The 21,264-nt window shown below is 37.4% G+C and overlaps 1 protein-coding gene across 4 annotated transcripts in view; it reads right to left on the bottom strand.

The window, feature by feature from the left end:
• The window catches only part of LOC117402889 (ubiquitin carboxyl-terminal hydrolase 34), a 76,344-nt gene extending 64,448 nt beyond the window's left edge, over positions 1–11,896 (bottom strand). For 2 of the 4 annotated variants that reach the window (XM_059024454.1, XM_059024455.1), the window contains exons 1-2: positions 11,509–11,896; positions 124–211 (exon numbers count right to left, since the gene is read on the bottom strand). In XM_059024454.1, the coding sequence (XP_058880437.1) occupies positions 124–211; positions 11,509–11,551 (131 nt within the window). In that variant the 5' untranslated portion in view covers positions 11,552–11,896. The remainder of the gene's footprint in view (positions 1–123; positions 212–11,508) is intronic. The other 2 variants (XM_034004490.3, XM_059024456.1) reach the window with 2 other exon arrangements.
• Between the last annotated feature and the right edge of the window lie 9,368 nt (positions 11,897–21,264).

The raw sequence follows: 21,264 nt of genomic DNA, 5'->3' as shown, positions 1-21,264 counted from the left end.
GACAATATTACAGTCTTGATACTTATAGCATGTGTCTGAATTAAAGATATGTGCAGTGGTAAAAAAAAAAAAATATGCCAGCGATACAAATAAACTTCAGAATAGTAAAATGATAAAACGTACCTTTGGGTCCAAGAATTAATGTAACTAAATATCCTAAGAGCATGATCCTTTTTTAGCTGCAAGCCATCACTGCTATCTGCATCTGATACTGCAAAAAAGAATTTCAAAAATGAACAAACACCCAAAGTGGCAATGAAAGTTGGAGGATTACTCATTTCTACAAGCTTCACCAACATTTTTAGAAGGAAAATAAATGAAATGTGATGAACATATCTGAATGCAATACATGTAATAGTGAAAAACAATACCTGTAAGGGTTGTTTATCAAATCAAAACTGCAAGAAGCAATTCAAAGCCACAGAACATAAAAATCCAGCAGGACTATATTCTGCTGAAATTCAGTGTTTACTCACATGCCTGCGAATGAGACTAAAAGCTGTAACAGTACTTTTCCAAAATGAAACTGTTTCTGCCTGATCCATCCTTTGGATTTTAATTTGTTTCTTTGACAAACTAATAGTTACACAATTAAAACACTGAGATGACAATCGTCAATATGCTTGCTTAACAAATGTTCTATCATCCTATAATAATCAATAGCTTAAAAGGCACCTGCCAATGTCTGTGTGCAAGTATGTCTGCAAATCACAAGAATAGCCCTGAAAAACCACATGGCAGAGGTTCAGTTCAGCTTCATAAGCTACCATGTTCGCAGGGGGGACTTTTGAATTGGAAGCCCTGCATGAATCCATGGATTAGCTATGTTGTTAAATTAGGATATAGGCTATTTTTTATGGCTTGTGCTTGCAGACACAGTCATACTGTTAAAATTAACTGTAAAAATGTGGTCTCTATAATTTACACAGTATCCAAAGGCTAGACCATAGAAAATAAGATATTTGACATTTCAACACTTCATTGCCGGTATATGGCATGTTTTTATGTCTCTCTAAAATGATCACGTGTGCTATTGTACCAAGGCCACAGAATGCATCAGAATTACACTACAGAACAAATGTTAACTTGTTTCTAAGGAACTTGTCCTACAGTATGGCAGGAGGCAAATGTGGAGGCAAATGTTGAGTCAAACAGGACGAACAAGGTATTCACGGATACATTACCTAAAACCTGTAATACGAACAGTCATCATGTCAATCACCTCCTTGATGCGGATGACGTGGTTTTTCAGGACTGGGATATAGATCACTGATCCTGGATCAGTGTAAAACCTGGCAAAATCCTGGGCAGTTAGCACTTTTTTTTTTTTTTTTTTTTTAATATTCTCATCTCTACCACATATACAGTGCCGTGAAACAGTATTTGCCCCCTTTCTGATTTTCTGCATTTTTGCACATTTTTCACATTGTATTTGGTCAGATATTTTTGTGGGTTGTAGTAGTATATAGAGGGAGTAAGAGAAAAAATGACACCAAAGTTTGGTGCTTCTTTCATTTGTTTGGTGTACAAGGTAATCAAACATGCAATCTTCAGGTGTGAAAAAGTTACTGCCCCCCCCCCCAGTTAACTCAGCCCAATTAAAGGGATAATTAGGGTCAGCTGTTTGAGTACTTTGGTTAACAACCAGGCCTGATTTGGGCCAGCCCTGCCCAATATAAATCTGACTAACTTTGGCCCTTACCATCAGTGTGAAGTTGTCAGCACACAGGTTCTAGAGGAACATCATGCCACGAACAAAAGAAATTCCTGAAGACATCCGGGAAAAAAAGTTGTTGATGCCTATCAGTCTGGAAAGGGTTACAAAGCCATTTCGAAGACTCTGGGGCTCCACCGAACCAGTCAGAGCCATATTATCCAAATGGAGAGAGTTTGGGACAGTAGTGAATCTTCCCATGTGTGGCCGTCCTGCCAAAATCTCTCCAAGAGCAAGGCGTAAAATCGTCCAGGAAGTCACAAAGAACCCTAGAACAACATCCTAGGATCTGGAGGCCTCTCTCGCCTCGGCTAAGGTCAGTGTTCATGACTCCACCATCAGAAAGACACTGGGCAAAAATGGGATTCATGGCAGAGTAGCAAGGCGGAAACCATTGCTCACTAAGAAGAACATGAATGCTCGTCTCAAGTTTGCCAAAAAGCACCTGGATGATCCACAAGAGTTCTGGAACAATGTTCTATGGACAGATGAGTCAAAAGTGGAACATTTTGGCCGACATGGGCCGTTATGTCTGGCGAAAACCAAACACTGCATTCCACAGCAAGAACCTCATACCAACGGTCAAGCATGGTGGTGGTAGTGTCCTGGTTTGGGGATGCTTTGCTGCATCAGGACCTGGACGCCTTGCCATCATTGAAGGAACCATGAATTCTGCTCTGTATCAGAGAATTCTACAGGAGAATGTCAGGCCATCCGTCTGTGAGCTGAAGCTGAAGCGCAGCTGGGTCATGCAGCAAGACAATGATCCGGAACACAAAAGCAAGTCTACATCAGAATGGTTGAAGAACAAGAACAATAAATTTAAAGTTTTGGAATGGCCTAGTCAAAGTCCAGACCTAAACCCCATTGAGATGTTGTGGCAGGACCTGAAATGAGCAGTTCATGCTCGAAAACCCACAAATGTCACTGAGTTGAAGCAGTTCTGCATGGAGGAGTGAGCCAAAATTCCTCTACGGCGCTGTGAGAGACTAATCAATAACTACAGGAATCATTTGGTTGCAGTTATTGCTGCTAAAGGGGGCGATTACTTTTTCACATGGGGCATTGGGTGTTGCATAACTTTCTTTAATAAATAAATGAAATATGTATCAAATATTTGTTCACTCAGGGTCCCTTTTATCTAATATTAGGTTTTGGTTGAAGATCTGATAACATTCAGTGTCAAATATGCAAAAATGCAGACAGGGGGCAAATACTTTTTCACGGCACTGTAGTATGCCTGATCCAATTGCAACTTGCATAATATAAAAGGAAATTTTGTGGCCTTTCATTTGATACAAGTTACATGCATACAGTACAAACTATCCAGTAGTTAAACACATAAATGAAAACAGTGAAAAACAGGCGGAAATAGGGCTGAGTGTAAAGAGTTAAGGACCGGGATTGTGTTAACATGATCATACTGAAGTGGGCTTCCAGGACCGCGATCGCGTAAAACGAGAAAAAACGCACTTTGTTTTGATGACTTGCAGGGCCACCATACTTTGCAGTACAGGCTTGAAACACTTATCATTGGATAGGGGAGGGATTACATTTTACTTCCTGATAGTTTTGTTTTTTCATGCAACATCACTGAGAGGGGCATTTAGTGTCTAAAGGGCAGAGACAGTTTTGGCAGCATGGAGAGACACCCTGCTTCAGAGAAACTTGTTTAGAGGTAAGAAAGACACAGAGAAATATTGTAAATCCGATGTATCAGACATAGCTATATTAGAACATTTATTATGTCTCATGTGTTTTAATATTTTATAACATTTATAAATATCAAGAAATGAGTGGATAGAAGCAGATAATATTTCATGAACTGAATTTATAAGATATGTTTTTTTTTTCCTTATTGATAATAAAGGAGTGAATAACTATTATTTATTCATAAAATCGAAAATAAAATCGAGAGTAGTGTCCATTATTGTTTATAAATACCCCGAGAATAAACGTGTATTATGTCATTGCAATCACTCAGGTGAAACAATGTCTTGTAATCTGCCCAAACATCAATATTTTTCAACAAAACTTTCAGGAAGTGTTGCAAGGTCCCTCAGGTCATAGAATAACACGTTTTTATACATGTATGTCTAAGCAGAATACATAATAAAAAATACTTTATTTAAAAATATATTATATATATATATATATATATATATATATATATATATATATATATATATATATATATATATATTATATATATATATATATATATTATATATACACACATACACACACACACACTTTTGCAAGGCACCAATATATTATATATATATATATATATATATATATATATATATATATATATATATATATATATATATATATACAGTGCCTTGCAAAAGTATTCAGACCCCTGACCAATTCTCTCATATTACTGAATTACAAATGGTACATTGAAATTTCATTGTTTGCTATTTTATTTTGAAACGCTGAAACTCAAAATCAATTATTGTAAGGGGTGACATTGGTTTTATGTTGGGAAATATTTTTAAGAAAAATAAAAAACTGAAATATCTTGCTTGCATAAGTATTCAACCCCTGTGCTGTGGAAGCTCCCAGTTTACACCGATGAAAGAAATTGCCCTAACGAGGACACAATTACCTTACCACTGGCCTCCACCTGTGAACCATTAAAGTTGCTGTCACATTTTCTGGATTAAAACCCCACTGTTGAAGGATCATTGGTCAGGCTGTGAATCTGAAGGAAAATGAAGACCAAAGAGCATTCTACAGAAGTTAGAGATAAAATAATACAAATGCATAGGATTAGGGAAAGGGTACAAAATAATATCCAAGTGTTTGGATATCCCAGTGAGCACAGTTGAATCAATAATCAGGAAGTGGAAGCTGCATCACACCACCCAGGCACAGCCAAGAAAAGGCCGTCCCTCAAAACTCAGCGCTCAAACAAGAAGGAGACTTGTGAGAGAAGCCACTGAGAGGCCAACAATCACTTTGAAGGAGCTACAGAGTGGAGTGGAGTAATGATGCACCAGTCAACCATATCAAGAGCTCTGCATAACACTGGCCTGTATGGGAGGGTGGCAAGAAAGAAGCCGTTACTCAAAAAGTACCATCTGAAAGCACGTCTGGAGTTTGCCAGAAAGCATGATAGTGACCCAGCTGCGATGTGGGAAAAGGTTTTGTGGTCAGATGAGACCAAGATAGAGCTTTTTGGCCAAAACTCAAAGCGCTATGTGTGGCGCAAACCTAACATTGCCCATGCCTCAAGACACACCATCCCTACAGTGAAGTATGGTGGTGGCAGCATCAAGCTGTGGGGATGCTTCTCATCAGCAGGGACTGGGCATCTTGTTAAAACTGAAGGAAGAATGGATGGAGCAAAATACAGGGAAATACTGCAAGAGAACCTGCTTCAGTCCGCTAAGAAACTGAAGCTTGGGAGGAAATTCAGCAGGACAATGATCCCAAGCACAAGGCCAAAGCAACATTGGAGTGGCTCAAGAACAAAAAGGTGAATGTCCTACAGCGGCCCAATCAAAGTCCTGATCTCAATCCCATTGAGAATCTGAATCTGCACTATTTGAAAATTGCGGTCCACAAGCGTCGTCCAACCAACCTGAACAACCTGGAGCAAATCTGCCAAGAAGAATGGGCCAAAATCACTCCGACACTGTGTGCAAAGCTGGTACATACTTACCCCAAAAGACTTAAAGCTGTTATTGCAGCGAAAGGTGGCTCTACCAAATATTAATGTGTGGGGGTTGAATACTTATGCAAGCAAGATATTTCAGTTTTTTATTTTTCTTAAAAATATTCCCCAACATAAAACCAATGTCAACCTTACAATAATCGATTTTGAGTTTCAGTGTTTTAAAATAAAATATCAAACAGAACGAAATTTCAATGTACCATTTGTAATTCAGTAATATGAGAGAATTTGTCAGGGGTCTGAATACTTTTGCAAGGCACTGTATATAGTGTTGAAAAAAAAAAAGCAATAAGTTTTTAATGATTTCTGGAGTACTTTATAATGTTCCCCAGAGTGTTCTGAAAAAAGCGCACCATTTCTAAGAAGCTACTGTAAAAAAAAAAAAGATTTTTGTGAATTTTTATAGGACTAGAACCCTCATAAGAGGGCTTTACCCTATTAAGCTGTTTCTAGTCTTACAACAAAACAAACATTATGCGTTTTTTATGGGGGGGTTCCCTGAATGACAATGAGATGAGATGTAAATAAGGGCATACTGAATATTCTTAACAGCCTTCAATTACATTTCTAAACGAATATTCGATGAGTATCATTTGTTTGACACAGCCCTATCCATATGTAGTCATCTTGGTGGAGTATTGGGAACAAAGCATTAAAACAATGCTTTCCTGTTTAGCCAATATTTTTTAAAAGAATTAGCAGTGAAAAGGCTTACTGACATAGTAACTCAATTTCAGTGCTGTACAAACCATGGGTGCCATTTTCTAGTAATGTGTACAGAAGGCCTTGAAGAATCACACCAACCAATCCCTACGAGAATGAAGAAATGCCTGTTTATATCAACATCGGATTACATACTGTACTTCATACGCAGTAGGTACAATCAACGACAGAGAGCAACAAGTGAATAAGAAAATACCAGTGTGGACAAAATCCATGACAGAGTTGAGGATTTTACACAGGACTAGGTGAGATTTGGTCTTTTACTTTTTTTTTTAAAGCCCTGGATTTTAATTTTATTTATTTATTCTTCGAGTCTGACTTCAACCTAAATCACTCATTAGGTGACAGGCTGCTTTGCTCAAGGTTTTCAGTGGGAGCCTTTACGCTGTGGTCTGTATCAAGAGAAGGCAGAGTCCGGTACGTCACAAGACTTACAGATTTCGAGTCCTGATGAGAGTCAATGGCAAAACTAATTCCATTTGCTGCATTCTGATAGCAAAATATTTGTCATGAGACCTCATAACCTAAAAACATTTCTCTTTGATCTGTTTTTTTCAAAAATAGAGTCTTAAAGCTATTACAACATTAAGAATATCCTCACATATTTTCAATTTCGTTTGTTTAATATTTTATAATACTGTAGCAACACAGCATTAACAAACGCTGGTAACCAACACTTGCACGGGATTTTAAATTATTCCCAGATAGTTTTGTTTTTTTTAAAGCCAAAGAAGGAAAGATTATCAAACTTTCAAAACAAAGTTATGCAATTTATTTCCCATGTGTGTGTAATTTCTTTGAACTAATTTAACATCATTCAAATGGAAAGCCAATGTTAGTCCTTTGAACCAGAGTACCAAGCCCTAAAGTACCTTAGATACAAGGCAATTTGAAGAAGTGTAAGATCCAATGGGGAAAGCCTGATCATTTTATTGAGGATTAAAATTTAACTGCATTCTGGGTTTTCAAAATAAGCCGGTGACCAGCGCGATCCACCATCTAAAACAATATTTGGATCAGCTACTTTTATTTCAAAATATTACGATTATTTTCAGGTATTATTGTACCCCCCCCCCCCCCCCCCCCAAAAAAAAAACAACATTATTTTGTTATGAGATATTGGGGGAGTTATGTCATATATAGAAGCTGTCTTCTTTAAGAAGAAAGGCAATAGAAAGGATAATCTCTGAAAGACACTATTTACACTGTTGATTATTGTGGCAGGGCAGAAGAGAGCCCTGCTTGTAAATGCTCTGTTTGTATGTTGGTGGTGATGGTTGACAGGGATGGGGTTAATTCCTATCCCTGCCAAATATATGCCAGAATGTGGCTGTTCCCAAATTAGATAAGTGGGAACAGCCACATGAGATAAAAGGGGACCTAAAAGCTCAATTTGGAGGAGGGGAGGGGGGGGTTGGTGCCACATGGAGAGATACAAACGCTCCTCTGTTTAGATTTAAAAACTCACTGTGACAGTGCAAAACTGGGGTGAGGGATTTTGTCTTGATTGTTTGTTATTTGTGGTGCGATTATTTACTTGTTTCTACAAGTGGCAGTTTTGCTGCAGGATTACCTGTTGCCGGAGCCCAAGAAAACAGAGCTGATGGCTATAGAGAAGGGGGGGGGGGGGTAAGGTCAGGAGACCACATCCCCCACAGCCCGCTGACTGGCAGCTGGATCCCTCAACCTGGGCACCTCTGCCTGGGGCTGCAGCCGACTGATCGCCTATCTGCGCTCCTGACACCCCATCCACTGTGCCTGGGTCCCCTGTCGCTAGGTCTCGGTCCTGACTTGAAGGCGCCGGACTATGGACCAACCCTCCGTCAAGGATGGGAGAAGATGGACAATGGAGGGGGGGCACATGGAGAGACACACAAACACTCCTCTGTATAGATTTAAAAACTCAGTTAAAAACTTGACGGTGCAAGACTTGGGTGAGGGACTTTGTCTTGATTATTTGTGGTGCATGACTGTTTTTGTTCAAACCTTTTATTTATAATAAAAACATGCACCAGCGCTTCAACTCGCAGTCCTGTGTCAGTCAACTTCCTGGTTTGGGTACGTCATCACACCCCCGTCCTGCTACAATTATGGCAGGAGTGTGGCGTAGCGGTTAGGGACTCTTGACCGGAGGGTCGTGGGTTCAATCCCAGGTGGAGGACACTGCTGCTGTACCCTTGAGCAAGGTACTTTACCTAGATTGCTCCAGTAAAAACCCAACTGTATAAATGGGTAATTGTATGTAAAAATAATGTGTAAAAAAATAATGTAATTGTATGTAGAAACAATGTGATATTTTAGTGGTTAAAGAAAAGGGCTTGTAACCACGAGGTTCCCGGTTCAAATCCCATCTCAGCCACTGACTCATTGTGTGACCCTGAGCAAGTCACTTAACCTCCATAGTTCACACACCCTGCCTCTAAGTCTCCTTGGATAAAGGTGTCCGCTAAATAAACAAATAATAATAATAATAATAATAATAATAATAATAATAATTATATATGGATGTTTACTGCATTCTTCCATAGTTCAGCTATCTGTGCACTTAACTTCTTTAGAATGCAAACTTTGCTTACATTCCAGTTTGTTTATAGCTTCCAAAGGTAATTTTTAGTGGGGTGGTCCCAAAGTTTTGCACACTACTCTGTGTTATTTAAAGCAGTAAGGGGTATATTTAAATTGAGTGAAAGAGAATATTTTGCAGTATTTAATCGATTTTTCTTAGCAAATCATTATTTTTTTCAGCCAGGCTTGTATTGCAGTGGACTTAAAGATCATAAAGTCCATTTTTCTTCTTGTTGATCTTGACTTGCTGTGAGCAGTGCTGAAATAAAGCTCCTTCATTGCACTAATGCAGTACTTTGTCAGACACTACAAGCAGACCACTACTACTCTAGCACATGCTTAAACCATGCAAAAATGTGTCAGAATGCACCATTTTTATCAATTGTTCTAAATTTTCCAGTGGGAGGGTGGACACCCCGAGCCCACACACCCCCTCTCCACAAGACCCACCTGTTCTCTCTTGCTTTCCATGCTCTGATATCTGCTATTAACTGCTGTGTTGCTGCTACTATTTCATGTATTATGCATTGTTTTTTTGGGTTTTTTTTACTGTATATCATGTATTATGCATTTATCTGTATTTAAAGTATTATGGATTTTCTTCTTGTTACTGCATCTTGTAAAGCACTTTGTGATGGTGGTCCACTATGCAAGGCGCTATATAAAGAAAATTGATTGAATGCACCTTGATGACATTGGTGCCCCCTACTACCTTGTAAGTGCCACATACTTCAAAACTAATTGATAATACCAAACATTTATGTTAACAAAAAGTTAACATTTTGTTTCAATTAGAAAGTGTAACTGATCAATGATCATCACATCGAGGATCATCAAATCATCAAAGGACATTCTGTATATTGATAATACTTATTATGTTGCAAAGCAGAGGTTCTGTTTTTAAAAGGTTCTACAATAGTCAAAGTGTATCAATCAAACCTGCACTTCCTAAATTGATGCTATGCCATTAGTAACAACTTCAGGTTTAGGCTCTTAAGGACAACTACAAACTATACTCTTGGTTCAAACTTTCATGAATTTATTTCACCCCCATTTGCCACAAGCGACTAGCCATGTGGCTTCTCTGTAAATAAGACCCTACTTGACCCCATGTGTACTGGAGGTAAACTTGTTTTGCGCCTGATGATGAACTACCTTAATTTTAACTATTGTAGTACAGGAAGTCTTCCTCCAGTGCTAGAAATAGCAACATACAGTACTAAATCACAACAGAAACCCAGTGGCTATCTGTCCCATAGAAATACAAAATAAAAACAATCAGCCATGAATCACAGTTTTTAAAGATAAAAGATGTTTCCATCTAGTATAATCTAAAAATAACCTTAGTAGCCATTTTAGAAAAAATTCAGTCAAATGGTTGAACATTTTACTCACCTGGTTATTACCAGTTTAAAGCAATATATTTTATTTAAAAAACTAAATGCTAAAAAAAAAAAAAAAAGTGAGGTTTGAAAAAGGTAAAAGTTATAAACTTTGAACAATCATAAATAGCAGCAATTCTGTTATAAAATTCAATTTACAATGTTTATGTATCATTTAAAAAAATACAAGTTTGCTGTTAATATCCACACAGATTGTATATGTTTGTCATGTTATAATATCTAAAAAACAATAATTACATGTAGTAAGTGAGTGATCTTTGTATTGTAACTCGTCATGTAATAAATAACAGTAAGATGGCTGCCCCTTCTCTCACCCAAGTCAGACTGCTTTAAAAACATATTATTCAAAGATCATTGTTCACAATATTGTATCCACATAGCCTGTATCTCACGGTAAACTTAACATTTGGACTCTCGATACTGTACATAATATATAGATGTGTCTGAAAACGCTGTCAAGTCAAATTACTGAACAATCCACCCCGAATAATCTAACCAAAAAACACTAAACCTGCTTGTGCAGCTAAGGTCAAAAACAGCTAGCTTGGTCTCCCCACTTCAGTTTGACATGTTGCATACACTCAGCCAGGCCAGGGCCTGCTGTCAGAATTGATCGGACCAGAAAAGAAACAACTGACTAGTTCAACCGAAATGTGTGTTTCTGGACAAAAAATACATTTAAGAAGTAATGTAGCTTTCTGTAATTCCGAAAGAAAAATATTTAATGCAAATGACAAAAATGGGCCTTGAACGAAGGAAAAAAAAACATACTAGTAGTACTGTATATTGCACCAGTGGTGCTTCTTGCACTAGTTCAAGTTATTAAAACATATTTTAAGTAGCACTGTAAGCACTGCGGTTTATTAATAAAATAACAACAGAAAATGTTGCAGACTGATGCCTAGTCGACTGACTGCATGTGCACCTGAATGGACAGTTATTTACGTTACTTACATTTGACTTAATAACAACAAATCTGCACTTTTGTGTTTTTGCAGACTTTAATTAAATCGATAAAAAAAAACATGCATTTCATAAACCATTGCATATAGTTTGAATAATACTAAAGCCATTAAAATGAAAACAGAAAATAACAAACTTTTAATTTATGGCAAGCTGATATTGGCGTTCCCATGTAACTTTTTGTCAGTGGCGTAAAATGCTCCGCTAAAACATAAATTGGTGATTTCAGAACAGTCAATAATTTATCTCCCAGCTGTTTGTCCTAAATGAAATCCAGGCCTCTCGTGATACGGTACATGGAATATTTATAAATTCCTCCTTTTTAGGCCTAGTAGTCACAGTACTAGTGGTAAAGACAGAAACTGCAAAAAAGTGAACATTTAAAAAAATAAATTAAAAACGAAACAGCACAAAAATATGGTTTGAAAACGTTAAAATGTTAATGGTTTACTTACTTTCATTTAAAACCTCCACCAGCTCGGCGCAGTTTTCACACATTGTTCATTAAAAAGTGTATTCAAACCATTGGAAATTGTTGATTGATTAGAGGAGTGTTGGAAGCTGGTTGTTTTGAAAAAAAAAACCCGATGGACGATGAAGGTAGGAGGAGGAGGAGGAGGAGGAGGAGATGGGGGAGGTGAATAAATGCAAATGAGATTTATTTTCAAAGTATCGGAGGCTGCGTTGGAAGTGAGAAGGAATAAGGAAGGGTGAATCGGAGTCACTCTCCAAGCTGAGTAGCACTGGCAGCAGACACGGCAGCCATTTTGAAGAGGGGGGGAATTGTTGAACATCGTCTCTTTCCGCCTCAATCTCCCTCCTCCCTCCGCCCTTTCGGATCTTTTCGGACTCCCATCTCCGTTGGAGAAAAGGGACTGAGTCACTCTCAGGCGGAAGGAAGGCAAAGAGGTGGCAAGATGGCTGCCTAGCAACCTGAAAGTAATGGCAAAGAAAAAACAGCCAATCGCTTGTTTTATCCGGATACTGAGCTATGCGTGAGTTCGCGGTTTGTAGTTGCAGTTATGCTAATTACATTTACAAATGTACAAAACTGGTATCTTAAAATAAAATAAAATACCTTGAAATATGTGGGTTTTATCAGTATACCAATAAATTGGTGGGAGTATATTTAATAAATAGACAAGAAATACCAGTTAACTAAGGTTACCAAATTTATAGGAGGCTCAGCCGCGACACATGGTATTGTTGGGTAAAACTGGAGACTGACGGTTGTCCGAAATAAATAATGAGGTGTCCGTTTAAAAAACGCTGGAGAGCTCATTTTAAAAGGCGTCATTATAACTTTTTAAAATTATTATCATGTGTATTTTAAAGTGCAATAGGCATTAAAGTTATGGGGCTATACTAAGATCACAACAAAAACTGAGCAGTATTGGAGAGAGGTATACAGCAGGTAAAAGACAGAAATCCTGTATAATGATGGTTGAATAATCTTTTACAGAGAATGGTGGCGGTTTCAGGTACACATTATCACCAGGGGCCTGCCGCCTCACATGTGTTACATTATATATTTGCAACAATACAATATACATGTTTAATATAAATAAACACAGTATTTCCCTTAACTAACAATAACAGACATTTCCACATTATGTGAACATATACACACCCTCCCGCTAATTAGCTTTTTCAGGGTTCCAGTAAATCTGTACCACTGGTGCTTCGTAACGTGTCACCTCTCTCCATTGATAAATTTCGCGCTCTGCCGAAGACCTTCTCATTCAGTGCCTTAAAGGGATAGTCCTGCATTTGGCCTATATAAAACCACCCCACTTGTTTTTATTCCGATGTGGAGACTCCCAAAGCTGCTTGTAGTAGCCTGGTTCCCAGCAATTCTCCAAGTGGAGTCCACACGGGTTTTGTTTGTGTGTTTGTTTTTATCATAGGGATGCAGTACAGTATACTGTAGTTGTGCAAACATATATATTCTGTATACTCTTTTGTTACGCATTTCATGCATCAATATTTGCACTATAATCTTGAATAATTACAAGAATGCTCACAACTGATACTGTCTTTGGCTTTATGTATATTATGAGTGAGTGTAATGGAGATATTGTATAGGTGCTTTCAAAGTGTTTCGGTATTTTTTTGGACTGCAGTGAAGTTTAACGGACGGTCAACATGTTGATTAGGCTTCATAAAGTGAAGGATCCTGAAAAGGTCAAGAATGAGGGGAATTTAATTTGGTGTCAAATTTCCATGACTTGCCTCAGTCACATTTATGTCATAATCTCTATGTGAGGGGAGTCAGGAAATATACCCACTGGACTTCCCTGATGAAAAACGAATGGCACATCGTCGCACTAAATGACACTCTGATACCATTAGAGCCAGGGTCAACTGTACATATTAACATAGCTTACATTTACATGGTAACAATCCTGTATAGAGTGAATAGGTATACTGCAAACACTGTTTTATCTCCACACTGTATTATCTACCTGTAGCCAACATAACATATCCAATGTTGAGTCCTTGGTATACAGTACACACAGGCAGCATGCACATACATCTCATTTAATACAATTATTATATATTCTATCCATCTGTTTAATTGAGGGAACACAATCACATGTAAAAATGTGAAAATATTAAATCTGCATATTGTTTTAATACAATATTAAGGTCTGTAGCAACTTATGAACTTGGTTCTGAAATGTATATATTTAAAGCAGGCATACATCAGTAGCCTATTCAATAGTCTTGCTTCACATTGTACTGTAGGCTATACCGCTATCAGTGTATATATTGAAAAATGAAAAAAAAAAAGAACAGGTACATATGCATATGCATTAAAAGACTTGAAATACAAACGTACATCTTTTTGACAGCGTACCATTTTTTGACCTTACACGGATCATGTTTTGGTACGTGCACCACATTCTTACGATGTACCATGGAGGGCTTTGGTCGGCCAGGGTGTCCTCGGCTCACCACGCACCAGCGACCCCTGTAAACTGGTCGGGCACCTGCAGGCCTGCCTGTCAGTTGCCCAGAGCTGCGTGGTCCTCCGATGCTGTAGCTCTGAGGTGGCTACATGGCAGGTCTGCAGAGTGAAAAGAAGCGGATGGCTGACGGCACATGCTCTGGAGGACATACAAGTATGTGTCCGTCTTCATCCCACCCGAGTCAACGTGGGGGTGGCAGCGGTGAGCCGGGTTGAAATAAACAATAATTGGGCTTACCAAATTGTGGAGACAATAAGAAAAATAATTGGCGATTCAAATCTTTTTTAAAAATTGTAAAGGTGTAAAGTTTATCTTCAGGAGATCGATTGTACCGTTCAATGTTATTTTTTTAATTCTTTAACAAATGGCTTGTATTTGAATATGTACTGAAATGTGTTTTTAGCAAAACACACACACACGCACACACACATATATACAGTATATATATATATATATATATATATATATATATATATATATATATATATATATATATATATATATAGTAATGCACAAAAGAAATGCAACACTCAGGTCTAATGGATTTAATCAAATATTTTAAACATAGATATCAAACACAATCACAGAAAATGTGAAAAAATACAGATCAAAGAATCATGATGAGTTTTCAGTCTGAAACGTGACACACTGTCAAAATGAATGCATTGCAAAATTAGTATCGGATATGACCTCTCTGAGCATTAACACAATCCTGGCAACGTTGACTAGATGTGATCAGCCTCTGGATAGACTACTGTGGGATGTTCCGCCACGCTTCCTGTGCAGCTGCAGCCAGCTGGTGAAGGTTGGCTGGTCGCGGTTGTCTCCTGTGGATGGCACTGGCAATTTGGTCCCACAGATGTTCTATTGGATAGGTCAGGAGAAAAAGCTGGCCACGGCAAGACCTTGACATTGTTTTCTTGAAGTCGTGCAATTGTAATCCTAGCACAGTGTGGTCTGGCATTGTCCTGCTGGAAAATCGACACTTCCAGATTGGCTTGCAGGAATGGAAAAACTGTTGCCTCAAGGACTTTGTCAATGTATCGCTGAGCAGTAAGGTTGCCCTCAATCTGCACCAAAGGTGTTCTTGTGTTAAAGGAGATTCCTCTCCACATCATCACACTTCCATCGCCCCACCGGTTGGCTTGAACAACACAACAGTCAGCATAACGCTCACCACGACGTCTCCACACACGTTGTCTTCCATCAGGTCTGTTAAGGGCAAAACAGCATTCATCAGTGAATAAAACACTCCACCACTCTTTCTGCCGCCACGTCAGATGTTCTTATAAACTTATTATAAACTTATATTTATATTATCATGCAATGCTGGCTCTGAGCATCAGCCTTGATTTGGCCTCCCCAGTGCATCAGCATGCACAACTTTTGAATGAATTTTGTTTATTTATTTATTTATTTATTTAAATGTTATATATGTATTGGAGTTAATTAGTTCATTAATTAGTGAACTGTGAGATGGAATAATAGGATGGAAATAAGACTCCTATTGCATAACAGTTTCATCCATTCCAGGTTTTACTATGAGCTTGATTAGCCACAGTATATAGGTAGCAAACTCAGGCATGTCTTATTAAACTCATAGTAAAACAAGGAATGGATCAAACTGCTATATAATCTGAAGCTTATTTCCATCCCTGTATGGTATAGTGTAAAGGTTATGTTAAAGTTACAGCTTCAGGAACACACACACACACATATATGTATATATATATATATATATATATATATATATATATATATATATATATATATTTATTTGTGTGATTTTAATTCACTATTTTATGAAATGCATGGAAGCATCAGAAAGTACTATTACTTTCTCCACCTAGAACATGCATGTGGAACAGCAGAGAAACAAAAACACCTATTTCAGACAAGTCCCCTGGATCTCAATCCAATTGAGGGTTATTGTGACATCTTAAGGCCACGATACACTATGCAATTCCGGTACAATCCGATCGCATGCAATCCGAATGTGTTGACAAAATACTTCTAAATGTAGCTTTATAGCTTTTTATTAATTTACCAGTTTCATGTGTATAACTGAGTACAGACGCAGCGGGAACTTGATTTTTTTTTCTCCTCAAGTTCCTTCCTGATGTCGCCGTCGAGGTTGTCATGTGACTCGTACTTGCTCACTGATTAGATACTTGACGAGGGCGATTGCATCCGATTGCATGAAAATAGAGCCCGGGGTCGATAGCTTGGCGCCCGATTGCACGGCGCAATTTCTATGCAATTTCAATGCAATCTGATCGCATTCAGATTGCATGCGATCGGATTGCACCGAAATTGCATAGTGCATAGTGTGGCCTTTAGATAGACCGAATTATTGACTGATTTTGTAAAAGAATGAGCACAAATCTGTGTACCAACAATATAACAGTGTTCAGCAAATAGGGTCACTACAGAATATCATCATATCCTAGTACTATACTTTAGAATTTTGGTATGAAATATGAATGGTTCAAATGGACAATGAGAATGGCATCGGTGTAGTAAAGATCACGGGACCTTGATTAACACTAATCCTGGTCTACTTTACCTAAAAGTGCAACATTAGTGCTAATTGGGGTCTAGTCGAAACAGAGGTAAATTGCTCTTTTTTAAGTGTAATATGGGAGATAAATCACTTAAACATGTGAGATTGTCTCCGTAGTTTTTTAGTCATTAAATTCTGTTCTGTTCATTAAATGGTAACTTCTCAGTGGCACGTTTAGTAAGATTGTAGAACTTGTATCTGTTTGTACAGGTTAGCTAAACACATTTAAAGCTTGAAGGTCCTATGTAAAGCCTTGACATTCAAACACTTTTACTGCAGTCAGTGCTCCAGATAAGCTGAGTAATGGATGTTTTACGCACTGATAAAATATGAATTATGTATGATATTTAAAATTAATGCGTAATGAATATGCATAGCAATTTTGCTGTACAGCTTGAGTTTGCATGTTATCCAGCGTCTTATACTTTGTTGGTTCCCAGCATCTCAATAGTCAATTGATAATATACTGCATGCGGTAGCTAGAGAATGGATTATAAAAATGCCAGGACAACTAATTGCGGCCTGCCTGGGAATTGCCAGAAACACATGACCAATCAGACAATTTTTTAAATAAAATAAAATAAAAACGTATGGTTGAATCCACTCACTTGCAATGCATGCTTGTGATGGTGAATAAGCGACTAGATTATTGATTGTGGATTCTAGATTTCTTGCCAATGTCTTAGTCCCCCCTCAATCTAACCCACCAATTTACCTATCTGTCAACCAAATTTCTGAAAGGTAAATCTATAGAACAAATACAATATTCTGTGTTATAGCAAGGTCTATCATTTCTTTTGTTAAATATATTCTATCTGCAGTGATATTGTTTGTGGTCAATAAAGCAAATAAGAATAATTGTTGTTTTGTTTTTTTATTGTAAGACCGAGTTTTGGTACAGTAGTTTAAAATAACATTGCATGTAAGGTTGTAGTTAATGCATACCCCATAAGTTAGCATTAAAGTATTTACAGTATTTATTGAAAGTACTCATGACTTCAAAGTAATGTTGCATTTTACTCACCCAAAATATATTTTACTCACAGTTTCTAAATTGGAGAGAACAGTACTCAATGACCCAAAACCTTATCTAGAGCGCTGACTCCAGTCTTTAATAAACTCTTTTAAAAAAACAAAAAAAACACTGGGCCTATATTTTTCATTATGGGGAAACTGCTCTCTCAACATTTGCAGAACCGGGCCTGGTATTTTTATTACAAAACAATTATATAATTTAAGGTATTTTAAGCACTCTCAAGCTTCGTTTCTGTTTTAAAATAAAAGTGAAACGTAAAGACTTCCTAACATAAAGTCAAGCAAACTGAGAAATGTATTTAACCAAGTGTAGTACTACCAGTTAGATAAGATACAAATACAGTTGCTATTTTTTCTAAATTTCACATGGGAGATTTACACAGTGAATGGAAGTGAACAACAGTGGAAGTGGGCAGCAGTGTGGAGTAGTGGTTAGGGCTCTGGACTCTTGACCGGAGGGTTGTGGGTTCAATCCCCAGTGGGGGACACTGCTGTTGTACCCTTGAGCAAGGTACTTTACCTAGATTGCTCCAGTAAAAACCCAACTGTATAAATGGGTAATTGTATGTAAAAAATAATAATGTGATATCTGTATAATGTGAAATAATGTGATATCTTGTAATAATTGTAAGTTGCCCTGGATAAGGGCGTCTGCTAAGAAATAAATAATAATAACAGGTAAGATTTATGGAAATGTTTCATAAGCTTCGCTCTCAGGTCACCACCTGTTAGAATTATTATTATTGTTATTATTATTTGTTTATTTAGCAGATGCCTTTATCCAAGGCAACTTCCAGAGCAGTACAGGGTTACAATACAAGCTTAATACACACACCCCTCGTTATATCGCCCCTCGCTATACTGCAGATTCGAAAATTTCGCGGTCCTGGAGTTGGCTCCCCATTTTCACAGTCTAACTGCGCATGCCTTAGCTGCAATATACATATAGACAATTTCATTAATTACTGTTCGTTTTATTTTGTACTGCACATCACAAACAAAAATATACAAAACAATTAAAAACAAAGCACTAATATCGTACTGTTATCATATACACACGCATTGCACAATAACACAAAGCAAATTAAATATCTACTTGCTGAAGCGGTTTTTATTTTAGCCAACGAGGTGTTCACGTGTGGTAGCAATGCACTAGCAAAAGTCACAGGACAGTGACGTCAGCGCCCTAGCAACAAGCCTCCTATGTTGGCAATGGATTCTTTCAATGTAGCGGGTTTGAGAATGGAGAGACTCATGAAATTAGTTGGAGACTGAAGTTGATGAGAAGCAATTACCCTCCGCAGTATGAATTAAAGCGGTGCTGCTTTTTAGACGAAAAATGAGAAAAAGCGGGTTGCGTAGAGGATTTATACTGGACCCTGACGCCCCGATAAAACGAGGGAGTGGTTGTACAGTATTTGTTAGCCTATTTGTTTTTCTATGGGTCTCTCGCTATATCACGCCCTCGATATTCAGCGGATTTGTATTGGACCCCGACACCCGCGATATATCGAGTGGGTGCTGTATGTATTTAGAGTAGACTAGGAATGATTAATATTTATTCTTTCTAATATATATATATATATATATATATATATATATATATATATATATATATATATATATATATATATGAAACATAATAGTAGTGCAAGGATAGTGCATTTAGGTGAGGGTCCGGAACATGGTGCTTAGGGCAGGCAAGTCAGTCCTGAAGTTCTCCGGTAGCTGGTTCCAATGACATCATGGGGAAATTATGTTGTAAAAAAGGGCCTTGGTGCCGGGAATAAATTAACTTTTCTTGTTCCCGTGTGCTAATAAAAGATTTAATTACAGTATATAGTTAGAATTGAATGGTTTTCAGTAGGGACCACGTAACCCTATGCTCCTACGGGGAATGAACATATTTGGTTATAAATATTAACACGTTGTGTTTAAACGCTTGTAGTTTTGGAACCTTAAATCAGAAATTAAAACCCAATACACCTACAGAAAGGCATTAAGCAGATCTTTCCAGAGATGTAATTTTGTTGTGGGATGATTTTTTTTCTTTCTTTCATATGAGCTACACCTCCCAAAAATATCGAAATATGAAAAATAATAAATATAATAAATAATAAAATTGCCAATTTCAACCTCTTTCCAATTGACTATATATATATGTGTGTGTGTGTGTGTGTGTGTGTGTTTTTTCAAAACTTGAAAGTTGAAAGTAAATAGTAAATGATCACGAAATTTTTCACGAATGTTGTTGCTCTGTGGCTTGTGCTGTTCTGTCTGGAATAAACACGAGTCGTGTAAATGATATTAAAAAATACATAATGTATTACATATAACGTTATTGTTTACAGATACCGTATTTGTTTATATATTTATTTTATATACAGTACGCTCACACAAGATTGGTATTGTGAAACACGGGATACCAAATTAGACAGCTAACAATATCTTAGCCTATGGCGGTATTATTTGGTATCCCCCAGTGGGACTCCTAGAAATGTCAAACTTCCAGTGTCTACCTATGCCCCATTTTCACACAGAAAGGGTTTGATTGATATTGGGTGTATTTACAGTGAGAAACACAGGAGATACCAAATAATAATATGGCTGTATTATTTGGTATCTCATAATACAACTGCTAAATACCAATTAATAATAATAAAGATTTTCCATCATTTTTCACACACAGCAAAAAAGTAAACTGATAATAATGTTCTTTACACACACACACGAAGTAAACTAATAATAAAATACAGTACATCGCGTCGGCAGCAAAGGGTTAAAAGTAAAAAAAACACACAATCCCTTTGTCAATCTTATGTGTTTTCCACTAGATGGCACTGCACACTTGTATGTTCACTCATAAAGTAGGACTACTATACTGTTTTATACATATTTTTTAATGTATGTAAGTTTATGTTAACCTTTAGGACCAGTGCAGAGTGTTGCTGCTGCTACAGCTAAGTTTTGCAGCACCTAGAATTTAAGGATTGAGACAACTAATCTATCTATCTATCTATCTATATGTGTGAACACAATTTAGATTTTTTGTCTACATCATGTAATCAAAGAAACTACAAAATTATTTCACAAAAGTCTCTACTGGAAGCCATAATAGTAGTACAGTATTTCATGTCGCATTTCACAAGTATATGGAAAACTACAAAGTGGTATGTAATTTGCCAAGTGAAGAATATATGTTGATTCAATTTGCATAACAAATTAAACAATTGTGCAGGGCAGCCTACAAGTTTGTGATGCGTATTGCATGGATTTATAATTACTTGTCCAACCTTTGCAGCAAATTAGGAGCACAGATATATTGTACTCATTAGTGAACACAACTGTGCCTGGTGTGAGAATTCAGTGCTGGTATGCTGTGAAGCTGGCCAACGATAGCTGCAATGATTTAGAATCTCTCAAAGTCCAAGTTTCAGTTTAAGTTGGCTATGCATGTAGTCAGTTGATGTGGGTGTATAAGGTGTGGTTTTAGGCACATGTATAATTTAACCGACAAGTTTAACTGTTACATACTTTCAGTACCTTGCTACTGTTGAAAGGTTGTCAAAGTTGCTCAGTTGTGAACTGTGTCTTTTTTGATACAGTGGAACCTGTTGTATCTGATTAATATGGCTGCCATA

The sequence above is a fragment of the Acipenser ruthenus genome, chromosome 5 (assembly GCF_902713425.1).
Source record: "Acipenser ruthenus chromosome 5, fAciRut3.2 maternal haplotype, whole genome shotgun sequence".
NCBI lineage: Eukaryota > Metazoa > Chordata > Actinopteri > Acipenseriformes > Acipenseridae > Acipenser > Acipenser ruthenus.
This window is presented reverse-complemented; position numbering and strand designations above follow the sequence as displayed.